At 42.8% G+C, this 21,459-nt stretch overlaps 3 protein-coding genes across 4 annotated transcripts in view; 1 reads left to right on the plus strand and 2 right to left on the minus strand.

The window, feature by feature from the left end:
- dip2a (disco-interacting protein 2 homolog A) overlaps positions 1-8,626 on the minus strand; it is a 98,520-nt gene extending 89,894 nt beyond the window's left edge. Inside the window, 1 exon segment of the mRNA XM_078285984.1 lies at positions 8,143-8,626. Coding sequence (XP_078142110.1) covers positions 8,143-8,266 — 124 coding nt within the window. The 5' untranslated portion in view covers positions 8,267-8,626.
- A 997-nt stretch (positions 8,627-9,623) lies between these two features.
- LOC139926603 (CASP8 and FADD-like apoptosis regulator) lies at positions 9,624-13,899 on the minus strand. The gene is made up of 10 exons (XM_071918361.2): positions 13,620-13,899; positions 13,016-13,342; positions 12,791-12,896; positions 12,424-12,559; positions 11,944-12,017; positions 11,777-11,846; positions 11,330-11,370; positions 11,126-11,204; positions 10,408-10,912; positions 9,624-10,246 (listed from the first exon to the last, which is right to left on the minus strand). The coding sequence occupies exons 2-10, from the start codon at positions 13,303-13,305 to the stop codon at positions 10,117-10,119; spliced, it is 1,431 nt and encodes a 476-aa protein (XP_071774462.2). The 5' UTR covers positions 13,306-13,342; positions 13,620-13,899; the 3' UTR covers positions 9,624-10,116.
- Positions 13,900-15,300: 1,401 nt separating this feature from the next.
- LOC139926607 (hyccin 2) overlaps positions 15,301-21,459 on the plus strand; it is a 47,408-nt gene continuing 41,249 nt past the window's right edge. For both annotated transcript variants that reach the window (XM_071918370.2, XM_071918371.2), the window contains exon 1: positions 15,301-15,436. The gene's annotated coding sequence lies outside the window, so the exon portion shown is untranslated. The remainder of the gene's footprint in view (positions 15,437-21,459) is intronic.

Below are 21,459 nucleotides of genomic sequence, written 5' to 3' on the forward strand. Positions count from 1 at the left end.
TGTATTGCTTCCTTTATCCTAGGAGCGCTGCCGGCTGTCTGGCTGCTGATGTAGCTAAGTTCAGTGGTCTCTGCCTCCCCACTGTCCTGTCATGCTGTGCAGGCTGACCTGCGCTAGCTGCCGGCCCATGGAAGGTCAATGGAAGCTAATAGATGTTGATGGCACTGGCCAGCGGTACATTCATTACACTGCTTCCCTGGAATGAATTATCATCAGACACTTTAATTAAGCAGCGTCAACTCTTGGCATTTGGCTGCTTATTTACTTGGGATTCATAAGAGCACTGTAATCAACATCCTCTGGCAGGACAGAGGAGCAAATGATTTGATAGACAATCAGTAACTTCTGTCATGCCTCATGGGTATGGAGATTCTGTTTTAGTCTTTAGAGTTTCTTAATACAGCAGGGCTGCTTGGCTGTGCACATTATGTTTCTGCCTCTAACAAGCAGAAATCAATAACTTTCTGGACAAAACTTGCGAGGGCGTTTCTTCCAACAAAGAAAAATACACCACAACACAGAGATGTGAGTGAAGCCCATTAACAGATTTTCACCTTGGGCTCTGAAAAGCTTCTTAGAGAATAAAGGCTCCCTGCACAGCAGATTGACCTCAGCCCTGTACCCACCTTCTATCATCTGCAAGCAATTCATTCTGCAAGACTAAAACACTGCAGAACAAATGCTGTGAACACACCTATGGCGAGAAAAAAAAAGACTGATAGAAAAAATGCTCCTCTAGCCTACTCTTTCTTTATCTTTCTGAATACATATTCTCATAACAAAGGCTGGCACCCGGAAGCATCATTCCAGGCAATTAAAGAGAGTCGGCTTTCTGAGGAGGAGGCTTCATGTGCTGGTTTGACAGTCCTCTCACTGGTACTGTGACTGGACCAGAGAGAGGCCAGATTGAGCTGTGGCCTTGGCCAAGGGAGGGGGGGTCCTTGACTGGCATCCAACTCACACACTGAGCCTCTATCTCCACCAACTGGGCACAGAGAGGGTGCGGTATCACTGACAAAGATACACACACACACACACACACACACACTGGTATAGGCAAATGGACAGCAGAGAATTTACACCATGGAGAGAGATGCTGATGGAAGCTGAACAAAAGCCGTGATGGGGAGGAGAGATGGGGTGCATAAAGCAGAGTGGATTTCGCAGTGTGTCCTTGAAGCGGGGCATGTGGCTTGTTTGGTCAGCACATCTCCCTGGCACCGGTGCATGCTGCGCTGTCCTGCTCTCTGCTGCACATGCCATCTCCCTCACAGTAAGAACACACACAGGGTCACCACTCGCACAATGGGCACAGTACCTGGCACCCGTGACGAAGGACAACACATTTTGACTCTGGGGGAGGGTTTTATTAAGTTGTGCAAAGGGATTCATGCAACTTTTGTTTTCAATTTAAAAATGTTTCCCAATGTTGAGTGCTACCAAACGCATTATGTTCTGGCCAACCGAAGGGCATGGTGGCGGTTCAGTGGCAGGATGGAACAGGATGGCTGCCTGGCCGGATGCTGGCACCGTCTTGCCGCTGTTGTCTTGGCAAAGGGCCCAGTCACTCGTGGACTTGGAAGAGATGAACTTCCTGGTTCTGTACAACAGCAGTCATGTGACTTAAAAGGTCAAGTGAACTCACTGCAGGAGACTGGAGACAATAGAAGAAGCCAGAAAGGCTAACTTAGGAGCCACACTAGTTGCCAGTATAGTCCAGCTTCATATCCAGAATGAGCTCTGAAGTTTGACTGCAATGCAGAATGTATAGTCTACTATTTTGGTCTTCAATTAATCTAATTTAGACCAAGATATGTTTAAGAAGATTCGCTTTTTTGGTATTTCATTGTTTTTTTTTAAGTTATTGTCAAGGTTCAAAATTTGGATTTTTTTCTATGTGCCCACTGGCCTACCAGGCAAAAATCAAAATAACCACTTTTTCATACATTTAAGTAATTTATAACTAGAAAATGTACGATGTTGACAGTTCTTAATATACAGCAGCAACAGACTGAAAAATATAATCAATGAAACAGTAAATAACTCACAGCAAATACTGTAAATTGGAATTGTATCAGTTTGAACAACTCTGTAAAATTCCTCATAGCTAACTGATAGAGGCTTTTTTGTAAATGTAACAAGCAGCAACATGAAAAAACACTTTGCAAACATACAGTTTTGGTGCTACCAGCTCTTGCTGTGGGCATCGAGCTTGTTTGTGGTAATTGTTGGTGCCTTCAAAAAATAAGACAGCTTAACATGCCTTACTCTGAAATGTGCAACTGATTGATCATTTGTTGTGGGTTTTCCACAACAAATACATTTTCTAGCTAGCCGTCTTGGACACAGTTAGATGTAGGCTTATGTCTGACAGGAGTAATGAAATGCACTGCATGTCGGACAAGCTTCACTGGTAGCCGCTACCATTAAACTACACATTCAATTGCACTCGTAATTTTTCTCCCCCTGAGACACTGGTAAAAGCCGCAGTCTGTCACAAGCCGTGTTAGAGTGTGGTAATGTAATCAAAATGTGTACCAGGTTGTGCCATCAATTGTACCCACAGCAATAAAGCACTATATGTGATAAAACATTGCTGAAATAGCACTAATAAATCAGTGCCACTTCAGGGTCAAATGAGATGAGGGAGAATAAAGTGTCTTCGCTGAAGCTGACGTATTTGTAGCATGCATGCATTAAGGCGGACCTTATGCATTTCAAACTGCAGCACAAACTCTCCACTCCTCAGCAGAAAGCCTTTGGATAACCTACACATCAGGGAGATACAAAGTAGCTGAACTTTACAGCATGAAACCGTGGCAATTTGAAACAATCAATACTAAAACGACATTAATGCTTCATTTCACAATGCAAAAATCTAGTATAAAAAACACTATTGGAAAAATAAATCACGGAGTCACTTCAGCAATTCACACACACAAAGCACCGGGGACACCAGAAACACCAATGCCTGCAGAAATTAGATTCTGTAGACTCATCCGCACTTAAATAAACAGAGGAAAGAAAGACATATTTGTAGATATTACATTCCCACACTGCAGTCTATTAATTATTCATGTCTCCTATAGAGACAGAGACAGGATGTTGAAGACTACTATAAAGAAAACAAACAGGCGGGAGCTAGAGAGCAGGGAAGTGTGGTGGAGTTGCCAGAACAATAACTGGTGGATCTTTGTTGGGCCGCAATGAAACACAGCTCAGTGGTTTGTACTTTTACAAAGGAAAGGAGCACCTTAACAAAGCACACAGACACACATAGGCTACAAAAGCAAGCGGTCTGACACACACCCACACATATACACACTCGCATGTGCACACACACACACACACAGGCATATGAGAGCAGCACAAGAATCTGAAGCTCCACTCCGCTCTAAGGCACACCCTTGAAATATTTATGACCCTCCATGACGTTCTATTCTCCACTATGGCAGGGGCACAGCATAGCCTGCCTCCTTATCTCTGAGCTGTCTGGGCTCTGCCACAACCACAGCGGCTACAGCGGCCAGCCAGCCAGCTCGCTCCGAGGCTCAACATTCTTCTCCTCAGGATCCTATTACGGAGCCAGTCAGCAGCCATGTACAAAGTCCCGTCTATAATCACCCTAAATCCCACATATTCTCAAGCCCCTGAATGTAGAATGCGATAGAACAACAACATTTTTTCATTTGTCCAGAAGCCACTCATCAAATCCTTGGTTTTGCCCAACAATAGGCCGCGCTCGCGTGAGCTGGGTGAGTCCAGTCAGTGGAAGTTCTTTCCTCATGAGTTGGTTGGTGGGAGTCAGTGGCCACAGTAAGGAATGAGTCAGGGCCAGCGAGTGGTCTTTCCCTGCAGTGAGTGGTCTTCCTCTGTGGGCTACTCAATGGGTTTCCTGTACACTCATACCTTCCATGAGGAGGTTCGTAAAGCTGCTGGCATCCAATACTATCCACAAACCCCACCAAGTATGTGGGCATGTGACTTCTACTCAACATTATTGTATAATAGGCCTATATAACACGAGGTTTACGGGCTATTGTATGGCGCTGCTGTTTGATGAAAACCTCCCAACTTGTTAAAAAAAAAAAAGAAAAACTTATAAGGAGCTGGGAAAAACTGTCCGATTGACGCCCATGCATTTTGGGGAATGATGCAATGGGTTTTCAATGGGTATCGTGGAAGTTCCCGCAAAAAGGACCGTGTGAACTTCCAATTAATTTGAAACAGGGCATTGAAGGGATTGGTTACAGTGGAGTTACATCTGATAGCGGCAATGAGATACATTCTATTGATCATTACGCCCTCAGGGCTCCGTCAATGTCAAAGTATGACGGGCATACTTGAGTTTAAACATCACCATCTTGTTACTATAGTTACCACTTGACAGCTCTCTGCCTGATAGCCTCTTTACCTACAGCAATTGTAACTCATATAAAACTTCAGCAAAACTGTAACTGATTAGATAAGATGAAACTTTAATGATCCCCATGAGGAAATTGGGTCATCGCAGCAGCGGAGACGAGGGTATAGATAAGAACAAAACAAATGAGAGAGCAATCAAGATAATACTATAAATAATTACAACAAGAGACTTACAGGATAATACAACAAATAAATTAAAAAGCAGCATCTTCATAATGCTGATGCAGATCTCCTGTAACCGTTACAATCATGGAGAAGCAACCAAGCTTGTGGTGCTGCAGCTTCAAAGACATCAGAGCAGCTTCAACCATTGTTCTCCATGAACACAAACAGCCATGAACAAACCAAGCAGCACTTAAAACTACCAAAAACCTACAATGTTCCTCAGTAAATGTTTGCTGAATGGGAGCAAGCAAAACAAATGCAATGACCAACCAGTGGCTGGCGGTTTCCCAGCAAACGCCAGCGCTGGACTAAAAATGACTTTGTAATCAAAGGGTTTAGAGAGCAAACAGAGGAGGGAGGGAGGGAACGCAGGGAATGATGGAGTGAGCGTATGAATTACTCAGCAGACGAGTCTCTCCCTCTCTCCTCCCTGCAGGAGATAATGGGGATCATCCATCTTCTTGCCCTCCTTTACGCCCCGTCTCTTGACCACTCATCTGCATCCAGGTCAGCTGAGAAATAACACAGGCCCTTTCCAATAACTGCTACGCATGCATGATTTGGTAGGAGGAGATTTTAGTCTGCCAGCAACGTGTAAATATTCTATGTTGTGACAGCGTACAGGTCTACACAGTGACAGTGCTTTTTAATCAGACAATCAATCAATCAGCCTATCAATCAATCTAAATCCTTTATTTAACCAGGTAGTCCCACTGGCCAAGAGAGCAGCACCAAGACAAACATAAAAGCTGCAGACAATTGACATAAACAATAAACTAAAAGCAAATATACAAGCAAAATTGCATGAAAAGACAGAGTAACTTGGCCTACATGTAGAATTTAGGTAAACAGAAATGATGGTGCGGTTGAATTAAAAGTAGTCATCATCACCAGGAAGACTCGCATGAGGCAGTGAAGTTGAGTAGACCAAACATTTTAGGACTTATCTGCACTAAAACAAACAATACAAAGCAAGAGCAAGTGAAAAATGCCTCATTGGAGCAGGCACTATTTGTTTTAACCGCAATGTGAGTACACAGATTGTTTATTTCACACATCAGCAGGCCTAAGCTGCTGACATTGGAATATTAGCTAGCCGTGCTGCTGTACTGTCCCAAACTCATGTTATTCTAATGGATGCTGCTGCTAAACTGCTGTACAAACATACGTGACACATCGATTCAAATATATGAATAATACAATGCGCCTGCACGCTCGCACACCTACTGACACACTCGCGCATACTAAAGAATGGATGCGTCTCTCAGCGGGAATCAGACATGCCTGAGTTTAAAGCCCCGTGAGAAGAGCTCATTGAGAGGGAAAGGGAACCTGCAGGCTTCTCAGGCTCTCATCTCCTTCCAATAAAACGACTCGCCTATTCTATCCTGAGACAGGATGCAGGGGGGGAGGCAACCGAAGGGCATCATCATGAGGTGAAGAGTTCACAGCAGTGCATAGGAATAGGATTTAAGAGCACGGTTTCTCTTTTCACCTGAAAGAAAATGACATCTTAATCTCCTCGGTGATTAGAGAAAGAGAGAAAGGGGGATCCGCAGAGAGAGGGAGAAAGAGAAAGGGAGAGGAATGGAGGGCATGGAGAGGTAGAGAGAGACAGAAAGAGAAAGAACATAAAACAGAATCAGAAGAAGACAGGCCAGAAAGAGAGGGAGAAGCCAAAGCAGACAGGGAGATACTGCTATCAGAGCTCCAACATGGCAGGATGTGACATGGGGAGAGCAGGAAGAGGAAACTGGACAGATATAGATTGGTTTGGTAGCCACTCCTGAAAACATGTCTGTCCCATTAGGGGCCCCAGTGGCAGTGAATGTGCTTATCAAAGCATGTACACCTTGGGCCTGTTCCTACCCCTGGCACATTAGCGCACAAACAGGCAGCGAACACGGAGCGCTATTGGAAGGACGACTCAATGTAGGATCTGTAACGACATTCCTGTTAATAAGCATAAGCACATACCATATACCGCAAACTAGCTGTCAGAGGGGTTTCTGTCATTTCAAATCCTCCTTTTTTTTTTAAAGGACTGGGCTGTTAGGCTTGTATGGTTAACATTTTTTCCCCGAGTTGACAAGAAATAGGATCCCACCCTGAGGTCAAATCCCAAATCTAATCAGACCTAATATAGGTCAGTAATTAGTGTGGAAAATACCACAGCTCAGCTAATTTTTCAATGTGAAAACCTCTCAACATATGTAAGGGAGCACAGTTATTCCACAACTAGGCCTATTGTAGTAATGAAAAACTAAAGCTGTGCGAAAAGCAAGCATCCTCGTCATTATTTACAATGCATTAAAACTCTGGATTTAAGGATTTCAGCTCAATAGGAGGATAAGCTCGGCTTTACTTACTCTCGGGTGTCCTAAAAATATGTCTGTTCTATGACCTACAAAGGTCTCCACCTTCAAAAAGCCTGTCTTATGTACCAAAGTTCAAGAAAGCACCAGGGGAACGGCAAGCAGAGGATACAGGCTACGAACAAACATGAACTTAAACACATGCATGTGCACACAGACTAACACAAGGGTGCACATGCATGCATGCAAGCACGAGCACGTGCACAGACACACGATCAGCAAAATCATGCATGCTTGAGGTTAAAATTCATAATGTAGCCTAATGTTACTTGTTACTCAAAAGCTACACTGCCTTCATTAGACAGTGTAGACAAATTCTTCATGGCTTCAACTGTCCTGATGATTTCCCAATTTCACGGTTCAATCAGAGAGCAATGTAACTGCTTCCACTTCAAAACTGATGCCATCAGGAGACTCTTTTCAGTGCCCACCAACAGAGACAATCTCCACTCAAATGAATGACTTTACAATAATGATCCATTATATGACCGGGCCTCTGATCTGTATCACTAACACACAGACACTGATAGGCAAGATGATGGCAGATAGACCATTAGAATCCACAGTTTTGCAGTACAACATATTGAAATTAAATTCAGTGATATGAAAACAATAAGGCCATAACTTTCCTTGCCTCAGAAATTTTCCAAAATTCCAAAACCAGAGCCAGCCCTGGTTATGTGGCAAAAGCTGAGCCACAGTAACATCAACATGGGTGTGTCAGCTCAGCTCAGCTGTTGAGGTGGAGGCAGATAGTCATCTAGTCAAATAGGGTATTTGGAGTCTGAATGCGTGGGGTTTAAAACTTCGGTGCAGGACAAACAACAACAGTCTGCCTTCCAGAGGGGACAAACAAAACCGTGCAGCTAATTACCAGTCATGTTTAGTTTAGTTTATTAACTCCTTCTGCTGTGGTAGTGTGTCAGTCATGAGGAGAAAACTAGAGCAGAAGTTCAGCAGTGGGAAAGCCTCCCTGAGACTCAAAGAGGGGCTTTTGGTGGACCTGGTTATGTTTTTGAACATGACCCACAAAGCCATGGGTAAAGGGCGGTGGTTCTGGTTGCTGTCAAATACATGAGCAATGTTTAAAGCCCCCCCTAAATGACAACAAAAAGCATGCTTTAGCCACAGTGTGAGGTAGTTTATGTGCATATTGATGTTGTTGTTGTCAAGTTACCTTCAGAGAGCTCCAGCTCCAGCTCCGCCAGCTTCTCCCGCACCTCCGCCGGCAGGGTCATAGCGATAGCCGGCGTGGGCTCCAACATCATCATGAGCAAACCGGTAGAGTTTCTCTCAGCCATGGCGGTCCAGCACGAAACAGGAACGGGTCGAGAGACTCACCGGTGAGGAGGTGACGATACAACCAAAAGAAAAATCCCTCCTCTCTCTCTCTCTCGGTGCTGGCGGAGGAGAGCAGATAGGGTGGTGGTGCTTTGCCCGCAAGCCTCCCTTTAATACTCGTTACAACGGCGTACAGATGTGTGAGAAAGCCCTCCAAACGTCATGACACGGCTAGCTCTGCAGCTAGCAGGCAGACCCGGCTGTGTATTTCCATGTAGTGTGAATCACGGGGCTCTTCCACTCTTGCCGTGCCTCCCGTATCTCTTGTCTCTCACGTTTCCTTATTGTCAGGAGCTCCTTGACTTGAAATGAGGAGAGAACTCATTCAACTCCTCGCTCCCCACGGCGCAGTCGCCATTGCATCATAGCAACAGCAGCCCGGATCGCGCGCGTTCACGAGCCCTACTCGTGTGTGTGTGTGTGTGTGTGTCTGTGTTTGTGTGTGTGTGTGTACGCTGCCTGCTGCCTCCCGATGCTTCCACATAACTTGCCTGCCTCCTACTGTCACAGCGATGCATGGCACTGACAGTGACAGTTTGAGAGGGAGTTGAATCACGGCTTGCGAAAGTGAAAATGCTTGGTGGCGTGGGGGAATATTTTTGGATCTCCTTGATCTACAAAAAGGGGATTTCATGATTGTGATTGAAAGGTTGGTCAGCCATCAGTCGATGTGATCTCACAAAATATCACAGCAAAAGTCCCTATAGAAATATTAAAGTGATATAGAAGACTTAAAAAAAAAATACCATAATGTAGGATAATGTCACTGTAAACCCACTCTTTATCACACTTTGACACACTTTAAATCCCTACAGAAATACAACAGGAATATCATAGTGATTTTTCATTAGTGTCGACAAATGATTTGGACCTCCTATACACTCCTATAAGGTGAAATGATAGTAGTATAATTGGACATTGTGACGCCACAGACATTATAATATTAGTCATTATATTTGAGTCATTGTGCTAACATAATATAACAGTGCGTTCTTTAATAAATGGCTATGGATGTCATGATGGCATAAGGCAACTCTGACAGGCTAATATTTCATCGTTTGCAATGTCATAATGGCTGCCATTAGTCTGTCACAGTGGCAAATCCAACTGTCATAAAGATGTCTATGAGGGAATAGAAATCACTCCCCTATTGTACAAAACACATTTTAAGATAGATGGGGAAAGAGAAACCAGACAGACAAACCAGACAGACAGACAGACAGACAGACAGAGAGATAGATAGATAGATAGATAGATGTCAGCCATAGTTGTAACTTATTTTCTACAAGGAAAAAAAATCAATGATAGTGTTTGTCTTATTACTTAGTCATTAATGAATTATATTATATATTTATAGTGAAACATTACAAATAAAACAGAAAATATACTTCAATAAATGCCAGATACTGCTGAATACATTCCTACAGTAGCTCTACGTATCTACAGATATCTGGTATATTAGCTGCACTGCTTGTGGCAAGAAAGAGGCACTTCACATTCATTCTTGGAAAAAGTTAAATAATACAAACGATAGAATTCTCTACTAACAAAGCAATACTTCTATATAATGTCAGATTCTGTAAGATTACAATGTTTTAGTGAGAACTTCTCAAAATGATATGAAATAAATACATGTAAAAAAGCTGTATAAAAGGTTTCTTTCTCTTCTGAAAAAATAAGGGCCGGTGTTAGTCGATAACACCAGTAGAGGTCGCACTACACACAGTAATAAAATCCTTCCCTGGTTAAAAGTACACTACACTGCTCATCTGACTGATAGTATCAAGAGTGAGTCAGTGATAGAAGCCTCCTATTGTAAGTAAAGATTCTTTCTGAGAGTATGTTTCAGATCAATGTGGTATCTTGCTCCAGGATTCCTCTTGTTGTGATCGTAGATCATCCCATTCACCTCTGTATGAATATCGACAAGATGTGTTTTCCTGTCAGAACACAAAAAAGACAACAGTTTTGTGTAGCCCTGTACCTGAATGGCACATCAAACTCCAGCTCGGAGGGAGGAATTCTTACGGCGCTCTACAGAAGCTGTATTTAGCTCACAAAATAAATAAAACTATTCCTGTGAGGGTGTGTTTTCCTGTACCTCCTTTGGCCTTTGTGTAGGGCATCTGTCAGGGCCTGCAGGTATACAGAGCGATGATGACCTTGCTCCAGTTGGCGCTCATCCGTCCAGCAGTGACTCCAGAACACGTCTGCATCTGTAGGGACATACTCCCTTGTGGACAGCCCATCGCAACCATCCGTCTCCAGATCCTCATCCCTGTAAGCCATCCCTGCAGAGGTCTGGAGCTCGGGGACACTGTACCTCTGGATGAAGAAGAGTTTGGGCTTGCCGGCCAGCATGGGGCAGGCCTCAGCAGTGAAAAGCTGTCTCACTGTGTCCAGGCGCAGGCCGTCGCCGTGCGCGTCTGTAGCCAGGAGATCACTTGCCGTACCCCGGCTAATGATGCAACAGACGAAGGCACCAGCTTCGTGGTTCTCTCTGTGTCTAAAAATCCCCCTGAGGGCTGAGAGTGTGTCACCCACACCCAGCCACTTGTGGAGGACCACCGTGAAATGGAGGCCCTTGAACGTGTCTTCCAACATGTCTGAGAGAGTAAGGAAAGATGTAATCAGGATTTATATACGTTTGTTATAAACATATGAATAGATGCTGACAACTGGTGACTGCTGACATGTAGAAAACGGTTCACCATGATAATAGATCACTAAAAAGGTCTATCGCTAAAAAACAGTATCCAGACAGACCATAATTTAGCAGTGGCAGTCTGAGTGTGGGCACAAAGCATGTTGTGTCTCACCTCCATCGCTGCCAACGCAGTCTATGATCACACATACTCCTCTGGGATCAGTGTTAAGTTTGTAGCAATCCAGTGGACTCTACAACAGGGGGAACACAGTTTCATAAATACACCATACAGATTAGACATGGCCATGCTGAAAAAAGACAATGTGGAACAAAGTTATAAACCAATCTACTCCAATATAGGAAGTGCAAACCTTACCTGGCAGTTCTGCTTTCTTCTTACAGACACTGGGAAGTTCTCTGGGGATGAAAAGAAAAGGTCATGATGTGAATACCAAGCTGAAATTGAATTTTTTTTAACTGTTTTAGGCAGGGTTTTTCCTAGACTCATACTATACTGTATCTACATGTTAATTGGTAGTGTGAAGAAACAAAGAAGACTTTTCCCATTGTTTTGGGGCTTTCAGGCTGTTTTTAGTTGACAGAGGTGAAGCCCAGTGTGATGTTATTTGTAAGTTATCTGGTACTTTGGGGGCATTCTGGTGGATCAGTGGACTAAGGTGCATAACATGTAAACATGATGTCCTGGGTTCAAATCCAGCCCAGGACCTTTGTCACATGTCATCCCCAGTCTTTCCTGACTCTCTCAACTTTGAACTATCTAATAAAGGCAAAAAAAAATACACATTAATGTTCAATAACTTACCAATGCGGTGGGACTGTGCTTGTCTTGGTTGGTGAAGAGGATAGGAACAGTTTGAGGTGGGAGATGAAAACTGAAGAGCAGACATGTTTGAGAAATTAGTTTTATGAAGAGCTATAGGAGAGGGAAAGACATGAATGTTAACTTTTTTTTTACACCATCTTACTCACAGGAGCTCTGGGCCTTTGCTGTTGCTGCTGAATTATTTGATGATGTACAAGTGGCTGTTGTTGAGGTGCTCCACCTATGAAAGGTGTACATTGAGGGAAATACAGTTATTTATGTAAATATTCATCATGAGTTTACTGTACTTTCAGGTTAGCTTTTTAAGATTGTGTGCTCATGTACAATGCACATGTGAGGTTACTTGGTCAGGATCAAATCCCATTGTTTGCGGTGCAAAGTCACATTGTACTCTACACATTGTTCTACAGCTGTATACCTCTATATCACTTCCCCTCTCTGCATTTCCTCATCTAAATAAAGTGTAAAACATGCATATATGTGTAACTGTTAAAAGTTTCTTGTCAGCCCCTACCATCACTTTCAATTCATATTTTGTCATGTTATTTGGTAGCAATTTATAAAATAGTCTAAAACTTCCAACCATTCAGTATTAAATCAGTATTAGATAGTAAATACACTCTCACCTGTCCTCTGGTAGACATTAACCTTTTTGGCTAGGTCAATCCTACCAATGTTTCTCAAACATTGCTCCACAAAGTCCAGCCTTTCAGGGGAAACTTTATCCAACTTCTCTAGCTCAACAACCACATCAAGGAAATTCTGTGAGAAGAGAGAACAAGAACATATTCTTCAGAATGGAAGTTCAAATTTTCTGGAGTATGCAGAAATAAGGGGAAGCGGGTGTTCCCACAATTTAGTTAGAAGTGACATAGATTGCAAACAGCCTACTAAAAATCCCCCCACCCACACAGCAACAACTTTCATGACGAAACCAAAACATTGTGGGAATCAGTGACAGATTGTGAAACCGAACTTCATTCATTCTTTCACCTTAGATTTGTCCAGCTTGTCTCGGGGTAATGCACTGCTTAACAAGAATTTCACATTTTTCAAATCTTCATTGGCCATATCCTCGCTCACATCAGCCATCAGAACTCTGTGGCAAGGAAAAATATAATACATAATTATTTAAAAGAACCACATAACTGTCATGGGTGGCATGGTTCACATATTTCTGTCTTAACTGCACATCTGACATCTTAAAACGCATCTCACCTGTACTTTGACAGAACATGCCTCTGCCTTAGAGTCTTCTCCACCTCGTCCCTGCTGGTTCCCAGCACCTTCCTCAGGATGTCAAAACGTCTCAACGCAAACATGAGTTCTAGCAGAAACAGGTCGTCCATCTGACACCTCATCAGCTGAGATTTAAGCATCTCTCTCACACCGGCCACGCTGCTGTCCGTGTCCACGCTGCCACACAAGTAGGAAAGCCTCCTGCACTCACCGGAGCTGAGAGAACCAGCTATTTCATTTATCAGCTGAAGGTGGTGCGCGTTTGCCATGGAGTTTAGTGTGGTAGTCGACGTTGTACCTTGGTCGCTGAAAGTGGAGAGCAAAATTGTGAAAGCCCACGTTTGAAGGGTAAACAACCAAACACCCGGATATGACAATTACCAATGGCAATGAGCCTATCAGGGCTAGTGGTACAACGATATGTAAACCTACAAAGTTCAGTTAGGTTGTGAAGGATTATGTTACGCTTGAGCTTGTTTTCCGTATTATTTTTGAGCCGCCATTATTTTTATTGAATAGATTATTATCTGGAAAGTTAAACACGATTCTGTCAGTAATTGTTAGGTCTGTTGAAATAGCCTACCTTATTGCTTCGAAGTCAGCGGAGAAGGGGCGCTGGGGGCTAAATAGGAATTTTTGAAGGGTGCGTAATGATTTCCGAATACTTCATCTCCTACGCACATAGGAATAGAAACTATGATGCTACTTCGGGGAAGTTGCTTTGCATTACCTAATCACGAGTGGTCCAGATGCATGCACAGGTCACTGCTGATCGCACTCTTTCAGATGCGGAATATTATACGAATTGTTCCAATGTTTATAATAACAGTAGGCTACAATTTGCCCACCGTATGCTTTGTAGTAGCCTAAGTGAAAGCGAAACAAATAGTTTCAAGAGAGGCCACGCCTCTCTAAAAAGCACTATCACCCAACAGATAAAAAGACTTCATAAAATTAACATGCAGGCCAGATAGACCGTTCACTAAAAAACAGTATCTCACATGGCTACACTATTTACAGCTGATTATTAAACAAGAAAGATTTGTAGTATGCTGCCTTCAAGTGCTGCAAACTCCTACTTCTGAAGTTGATTTTTATGAAATAACTTTCGCTTTTGGTATGAAATAAAATGGACCCTACAACAAAAGTATTTTTTGGTAGCTGATGAAGAGGAAAAATAATGTATTTATCGGCCAAAAGTTGTAGCAATAGGAAATAAACTAAACTAAATACTCTGGTACCTCAATAATCCAGTTCAAGGCACCTGTGTGGATTTGAATAGCATCAAAAATCTTAAAGACAGCAGCACTGTCTGTGCCGTGTATCGGCTTTCAGCCTTCACCACAGTGCTCTACAAACACAGATAGTCTGACCTAACTGTAAGGCCTTGACACCTGTGCTAAACATTTAAGTAGCATCCATTTTGACAACATATTACAATCATGAGAAATTACAATCTTATAAGCAATCATATCATTAAACAACATGATCATCAACAAACTTCCGTTACTTATGTTTACCCCATTTGCTCTATTCCTGTCTCTATCCTATTTTTCTTGGCTATATCTTATCAGTTGCTGCTGCAGCAACCCCACAGGAATCATTAAAGTTTCATCCAATGCAATGTAATGTAATCTCAGCTAATATAACAATAATATATATCATATATATATATATATATATATATATATATATATATATATATATATATATATATCTTAACCTTTTTGGCTCATGGCCCCCATTACAGGCTGCATATGCAATTCAATAAAAAAATATTTTGTCTTTTCAGGTTGTTTCATTTTATGAATTATCATAGTTGTAGAGGCTTAAAACTATTCAGTATTTCACAAGAAACAAAAAAAATTAGAGAAAAATTGAAAAAATAGACATAATAATAAATCTGTAATGTGTATTTCCTGTACCATAAATCATCTCACAATTCCCCGAAATTATCTCACGATTCAGGTTGAGAGCCACTGCCCTAAAGGATACATCTCGCTCGGCATCTTGGGTGTTATAGACAATCTTTCCCAGTCTTATTTACTTTATTTACCACTTTGTTGGGCTGTTCAAGTGGTAATTCCGAGATTTCCGAGAGCACCTGAAGGTAGCATTATTGTATCCCCCTATGTAAAGCAGCGTGTTGATGTGCTCGGCGCCCCCTGCAGGACAGCCGTCCTCCCTGCTAACCGAAGCGCATTTGAGAGTTCCGCTCAGTCTGGCCAATAGTAGCGCTCTGGTTCAGCACCATTGCAGTGTGGGGAGATCATAGGAAGGTGCTGCTGGCTGAGGGATCATTTTGAGGATATTCGACCTGGCTGACCGCTTTGGGCAAACGCCACCCTACCTTCCCGATACAGTCACCGCATGACACCGCTATAACCAGCTTTTATTCGGGTGAGTGTTTCATTGCTTCTCAGCTATCAAAACATTTAGGATTTTCCAGGTAGTCGCAGTCAGCGGCTGGTGACTTGGACCATCCTCAGATGTGTGTGGATGTGGATGGGTACCCGCGGTGAGGAAGCTTTAGTGGGCTGGCCAGCGCCGACACAAGTGTTAGTGTCGTCGGCTTGGGACTTGTACATCAGAGGCTCCCGGCGCCAGGAGCCAGCTGTGTCCTCGTTTCGGCCTGGTCACGACTGGTGAAAATCGGTTGATGCCCAGCTGAAGCTGACTGGAACAGGCACGGTGTGGCTACGCTAACGCCATGCAAGCTAGCGTATGTCGGGCTAACGTACGTGTCAGGCTTGTTTCGTGGCAGTGTTGTAGCTAACAGCTGCGTCAAGCCACCCAGAGATGGCCAGAATAACACAGGAAAAAAACGGCAATTGTATTTTCATTTACTACACATTCCTCCTTAAACACAGTCTTTATTTTCACTGTGATACGTTGTAGTAGGCTACTCCAAAAAACGTTGCAACATGTTTATTCAATAAGGGTTTTATTTTGAAAATTAGGACCGGAAGTTTTATTTTTTATTCTGGCAGGCTTGATGCTGGTGCTAAAAGCAGCAAGTAACGTTGAACTAGCAGCAGGTAACATCAGCTGCTCCGTTAAATAACGAAAATAGTTTGCTCTGCTTCTTTAAATTTACGTTAGTTTGCTTTAAGGAAGTGTTCCAGCACACAATAACAGAGTCAACGACTGTCACGTGAAGCAGTCGAGCTGAAGTGACTTTGAAATGACTGAATAGCCACTGCTACATTGACATTGCCAGGTAGCTAGCAAGCCTGAGAGGCCAGGTCGTGACTGGTGTTTGTTGGCTCTCTGGTTAGTACTTGTATAGCGTCATGCTGGTTTAGTAGACCTGTCAGTGAGTGACTTATTGCTGCAGTAGTTTGGTGTTCAAAGTAGCAAAACGGTTAACGGGGACATCTTTCATTCATCTCAACAGCTAAGGCATGTTTTGATTTTGCCATGTTCATTCCGATAGATATTGTTTACACGTTTCTATTTGTTTCTGCTTGTTTAACACTGACAAAGACAAATAAACGCAATACTCTATTGACCCCTGTAGGGAAATTCTCCTTTCACTTGCCCCCTCCAGAGAGGTCAAAGTGCAGGGTCAGTTTGAAAACAGCAGCCCAGGAGCTAGTAGGGATTCAGCGTCTTGCCCAAGGACACTTCAGCAGGGCAGATGTTTTCTAACACAGGGCTTGAACCTGCATTATCTGGACTAGACCACCCTGCCACCCCAACGCTGCTTAATAAACAGTGCTTAGACCGAACAGGGTTGTGTTTAGTCCCGTCAGTGAGTAGGTTGGTGCCCAAAGTGACCAGAAACTAAACCAATTTACAGCAACGCCATTCATTCATTTCAACAGCCAAGCCAGTTTTGCTTTTGCCACGTTCATTCCAGTAGATCTTATATAGTGTACATGCTGCTATTTTTAACACTTGACATCAATAAATAAAATAAACACTGCCACTGCTGTCACGAATGTGGTATTCTGGCTCGACAGTGCTTGTGTTTTTGATGGGGGAGCAATACATTGGTCATGAAAAGAAAGCCGCCCCTCAAATAATGACATCATTCAAAGATGTAGAGCTGAAGATCCAGATAATTCCATGCCATCTGCTGCTCTTTCTCAATCATCATCCTCCTCCTCCTCTCTCCTCCTCCCTCCCTTCAGCTCCTCCACCATGTGTTTTGGGACTAGGCTATCATCAGAACTGCAGTCTATTTTAGACAGAGAAACTCCAGTTACCCACTTAATCTATGTCTCTATCTCCAGGAGTTTAAATCTAACCCACAAGCAGAAGGCTCTGTAAGGTTTTAGTTCATATTTTGGAGTCAGTGAATTCACTTAACCAGCAGTAAGTCTATTAAGTTTACTCCAGTCAGTAGTGCTGTTGTCAGACACACAATGAAGTGTTTCAGGAGAACTTGTCGGCTGTTTCTATTCATTATGCTGTAGTTATGGGGCCACATGCTATTTAGAGCTCCATTGCTGGCCTAATGGTTGTGAAGGGGACTTGACACATTGGTAGCTCATGCCAACTCTTGTGAACTTTGTGTCAGTCTATTCATACAGCATATGGTGTTGTTTGATGTTATGCTCATACATCTGCTGCAGTTGTGTGCTTATTGGGACAGCTCTAAGCCCAAACACGTCTAACTGTAGCTCTACAGAGGCCCAGTGCGCCCTGCCCTCCTCCAACCACCGCTGCCTCCCTCCCACCTACAGGGATGCACACGCCTAGGGGATCAAAGCTGTAATTAGCCTGCCATGGATTAGCAGTGGGGACTATTCTCCACTGTCCTCACTCCCACAGAGCCAGAGGATCACACAAGCAGCCAACTCCCTGCCATTCCTCATCTTCCAATAGGAAAACTAGATTGCCATGGTTGTTGTTGTTGTCTGCCCCAGGCCAAGCAAAAGAGAGACTCCAGATGCTCTTTGACTTGATTCTGCCCCAGAGAGTTGGATGTACAGCATTTCTTAAATAGGTTATTGTATTTTTCACTCACTGGTTGTCATTCAGCATACTAATTTGTAGTCGCTGCTGTACTTGAAAGTCACCAGGGTGGTCATGCTAGTCATGCTGCATGCAGACAGTCTGGAGCAGCAGCTGGATGTGTGGCTGGCATGCAGAGAGAGCGGTGGTGCTGCTGACTCACTGTGCTGCCAGGTATGAGGTCTGTCTGTGTGTGTTGGCTCTCTCCATGATGTACAGTATCTACCCCACCCCCCACCCTCATCCCTCCTCAGAGCCTTGTCTCCCTGTCAGCCAAACAAGAATTCACACTGCTTCTACCCAAGGGGGGCGGGGGAGGCTCTAAAGAGGTGGAGCAGCATAACTTCTCCCTACTACTCCCTAGTTTGCAAATGATCATTCTCGCATTTAAAAATGATTATGATGTTTTGCTTTTGTTTATATGGCTTGAAAGTGGTTGACAATTGACAAAGGATGAAAGTGCACCTGCGGCCTAAGCTTTTGAAATAAGTTTAAAGTATCTTTAGGGCTGCACAATTAATCGAGGGGAAAAAAAAAAAATAAAAAGAATATAAAATCACAATATGAACTACTTTAATTTCAAATTTTCAAATTCAGTTATTTTATCAGAGTGGTGGGTGCTCAAAATGGACTCTTAAACATGGTATTCTGGCGCTGAGCCCAATTTCTGGCCTATAAATTAAATTGTGCATTATAAAAAACACAGCAAATCTTAAGCAACAACATCTCAGTTTTTTTATTAAAAATGTTTCTTGTTTGCTGAAAAATCTAAAATATTGAAAAATCTGTCTGTATACAGTATTACAAATTATATTACAATTGCAATATTCACCAAAATAATTGCAATATGATTATCAGTATCGTGCAGCCCTAACCATCTCTAAGATATTTTTGGAAAGTAAGGCAATGCTGCAGTCTCTGAGTGTTGGTCTTGCTGGATGTTTGTGAATGTGTCTGTGGTGAAAGGTTTTGTTGTCATCATTCAGCTGTATGATCAGTTTATTTCAGCGTGCCATAGACTTTCACCCCCTTGAGTGACTGCTCATTTCAGTGAGAGTGCTATGGTTGCAGTACAGCCGTAGTCGATAATGTGTCGTCTTAGCGGCTCAAGTGGTTAACCTTTAATCCACTATCCTGGAGTGGACACAGTAAATGGCTAACTTAAACTTACAACAGTTATTTTAGCTGACATTGAGCTAAGAGTTAAAAGACACTTCTGTCTCTTCCATTGTTCTTTTTTAAAACCAGTTACTTCTAAATATATAATTAAATATGGTGCCTTACAGAAGGGAACATACGATGTTCAGTCACAAAAGTGAAATTGGCAATGATGGATAATGGAGAGAGCTCAATCGATGGACTCAGCTTGTCGCCAGGTTGATTGGGAAAAGAATTAAGCCTGGTCGCCCTGTCATTTGGTTTAATAGGGGAAAGTGAAGCCCAGAGCAGCACTCTAGTATTGACTGAGTATGATCTGTTATTGACTTGCACCTCTGCTGCAGGGCAGACCGACAACACACAGGCCTCTCCCCACCCAAGACCAGGTTCCATTTCCATTGGACCCTGGACTGTAATCAATGTTTTTTTTTTTTTCGGTCAAACACATTACTGTTTGTGTGTGTGTGTACCTTAGGTGATGAGTTTGCTGTCTTTTCCATATGCGTCATTCGGATCATTCATTTTAGTTTGAGAGTTTCAGCTTGTGGCTGTAACTATGTTGATACAGCTATGATGACATTTGCATCTACTGCAGGCTTGGGCTACATTATTTTATATTACTATGAGGCAAGTGTGGCAGTAGTCTAAGTGTGTGTGTTTCTGTCAAGATTTCTGTTAGACATTTTTTTTGGAGCAACAACATTTACCGTACACATGTTTTAAATGCAGGCTAGAATACATTTAAATGGCAATAAACAATACAGACCAAATAAAATGATTGAACAAATTTTATTAATAGTTACGTCAACAGAAAGGAAACCTTTATTTCTTGCGGGCCTTTTGGTTGTCGGTATGAACAACTTAAGATTTAAAAAAAACGTAAGTTAAATGTATTTCTATTCTAAGGCCATCAAACAGGGTGATGTTATTACTAGTAACTGAAAAAGCAGCAATTCTTTTTTAAAAAGAGGCTAAATGATTCAAAACCAATGGTGGAAGTGTTGCTGCAGAATGAAGAGGACAATATTCCCATCAATTTTGTAATTGATTTATTAAGTTTGTTGGCTAAAAGTTGTATATGTGTGACACCTAAATGTTCAACAAAGAGTGAGAATGTCACATCTTTGCATCTTGGGCATCATGTAAAATTCAACTTTCCTATTTACCACTTTATTGAGTCCGTCGAGCATGCTCTACCCGTAATTACAACATTTCTGACAGCATTTAATAGGCAGCATCTGCTTGCTAGTGTAGTGGCTGTGTGGCGGTGAAAATCTAGGAGATAATGAGGTAAATATTGGACTTTTGGACCCACAGTGCAATCGTTTGGCTTCAGAACACTTGGATTATGCTGCTCGAGCTGTTTGGAGTAATTTTATGGCGATTTATGGAACTCTAAAGAATAAAGCCCCGGCCACTTTAGTTGTTTTGGCGAAGGCTGAATGATGTGTCTGTTTGTCGTATTTTCCGCTGTACATTTTGGCCGACAATATTTTCACTTGTCAGACAACTGTGCATTTTACCAGCCAAAAACCGGTATATACCGGCTAATGGAAACCCTGGTGTCTGTGTGTATGCAGAAGTCCACCGGGTGCCTAGATGTGTGTCACAGAAGCAGCACAAAGTCCCAACAACCCTGCGGCTCATTAGTCGTGGCCCAGAGGTCCAAGTGGCTGTGATGGCCAGACATCACACAGGTTGGGTACAGCGCCACGGAGCCTGAGCTCATCCTGGCCTGTCTGTGTTTCTTTTTTTGGAGGACTCTGTGGAGGACATTGATTTTGAAGCTATATTTGGATCTGCTAGGGGAGCCACTTGCTCTGACGCAGTGATATATATTTTTTTAAATGACTTGTGTTTTTTTGCTGCAAAAGACCAGTTATGTTTCAGTCTTTCTATTATCGCCAGATAAAGTAGGCTTTACACGATAAGTACAATAGCAGTGATATGAATTGTGCTCCCACTGAGAGTTACAGCTGTGTAGTTCTGTTTGATCAGATAGCCTTGTGTCTCATCTAACATGATCGACTGTAGCTCTTTAACAGGAGGAAATGACACATCCTGCTGTTGACCTGAAGATAATGGACATCAGCCTGAGAAGCAGCTGAGCTTTCCTCTTGTTAGATGTCACTGTGTGTGTCCAAAAAAAACCATAAACTGTGCATCATTTGCATAGCTTAATGATACACCAGGAACTTGAATATGGCGGTATTGCCGTTGAGTTTAAGCAAAGATAATAGGTCATCGTCCTCTTCAAGCGGCCGCTCTCTCTGGGCTTTACCGTCCGGTCGGTCAGCTCTCTC

The sequence above is a fragment of the Centroberyx gerrardi genome, chromosome 10 (assembly GCF_048128805.1).
Source record: "Centroberyx gerrardi isolate f3 chromosome 10, fCenGer3.hap1.cur.20231027, whole genome shotgun sequence".
Lineage (NCBI taxonomy): Eukaryota > Metazoa > Chordata > Actinopteri > Beryciformes > Berycidae > Centroberyx > Centroberyx gerrardi.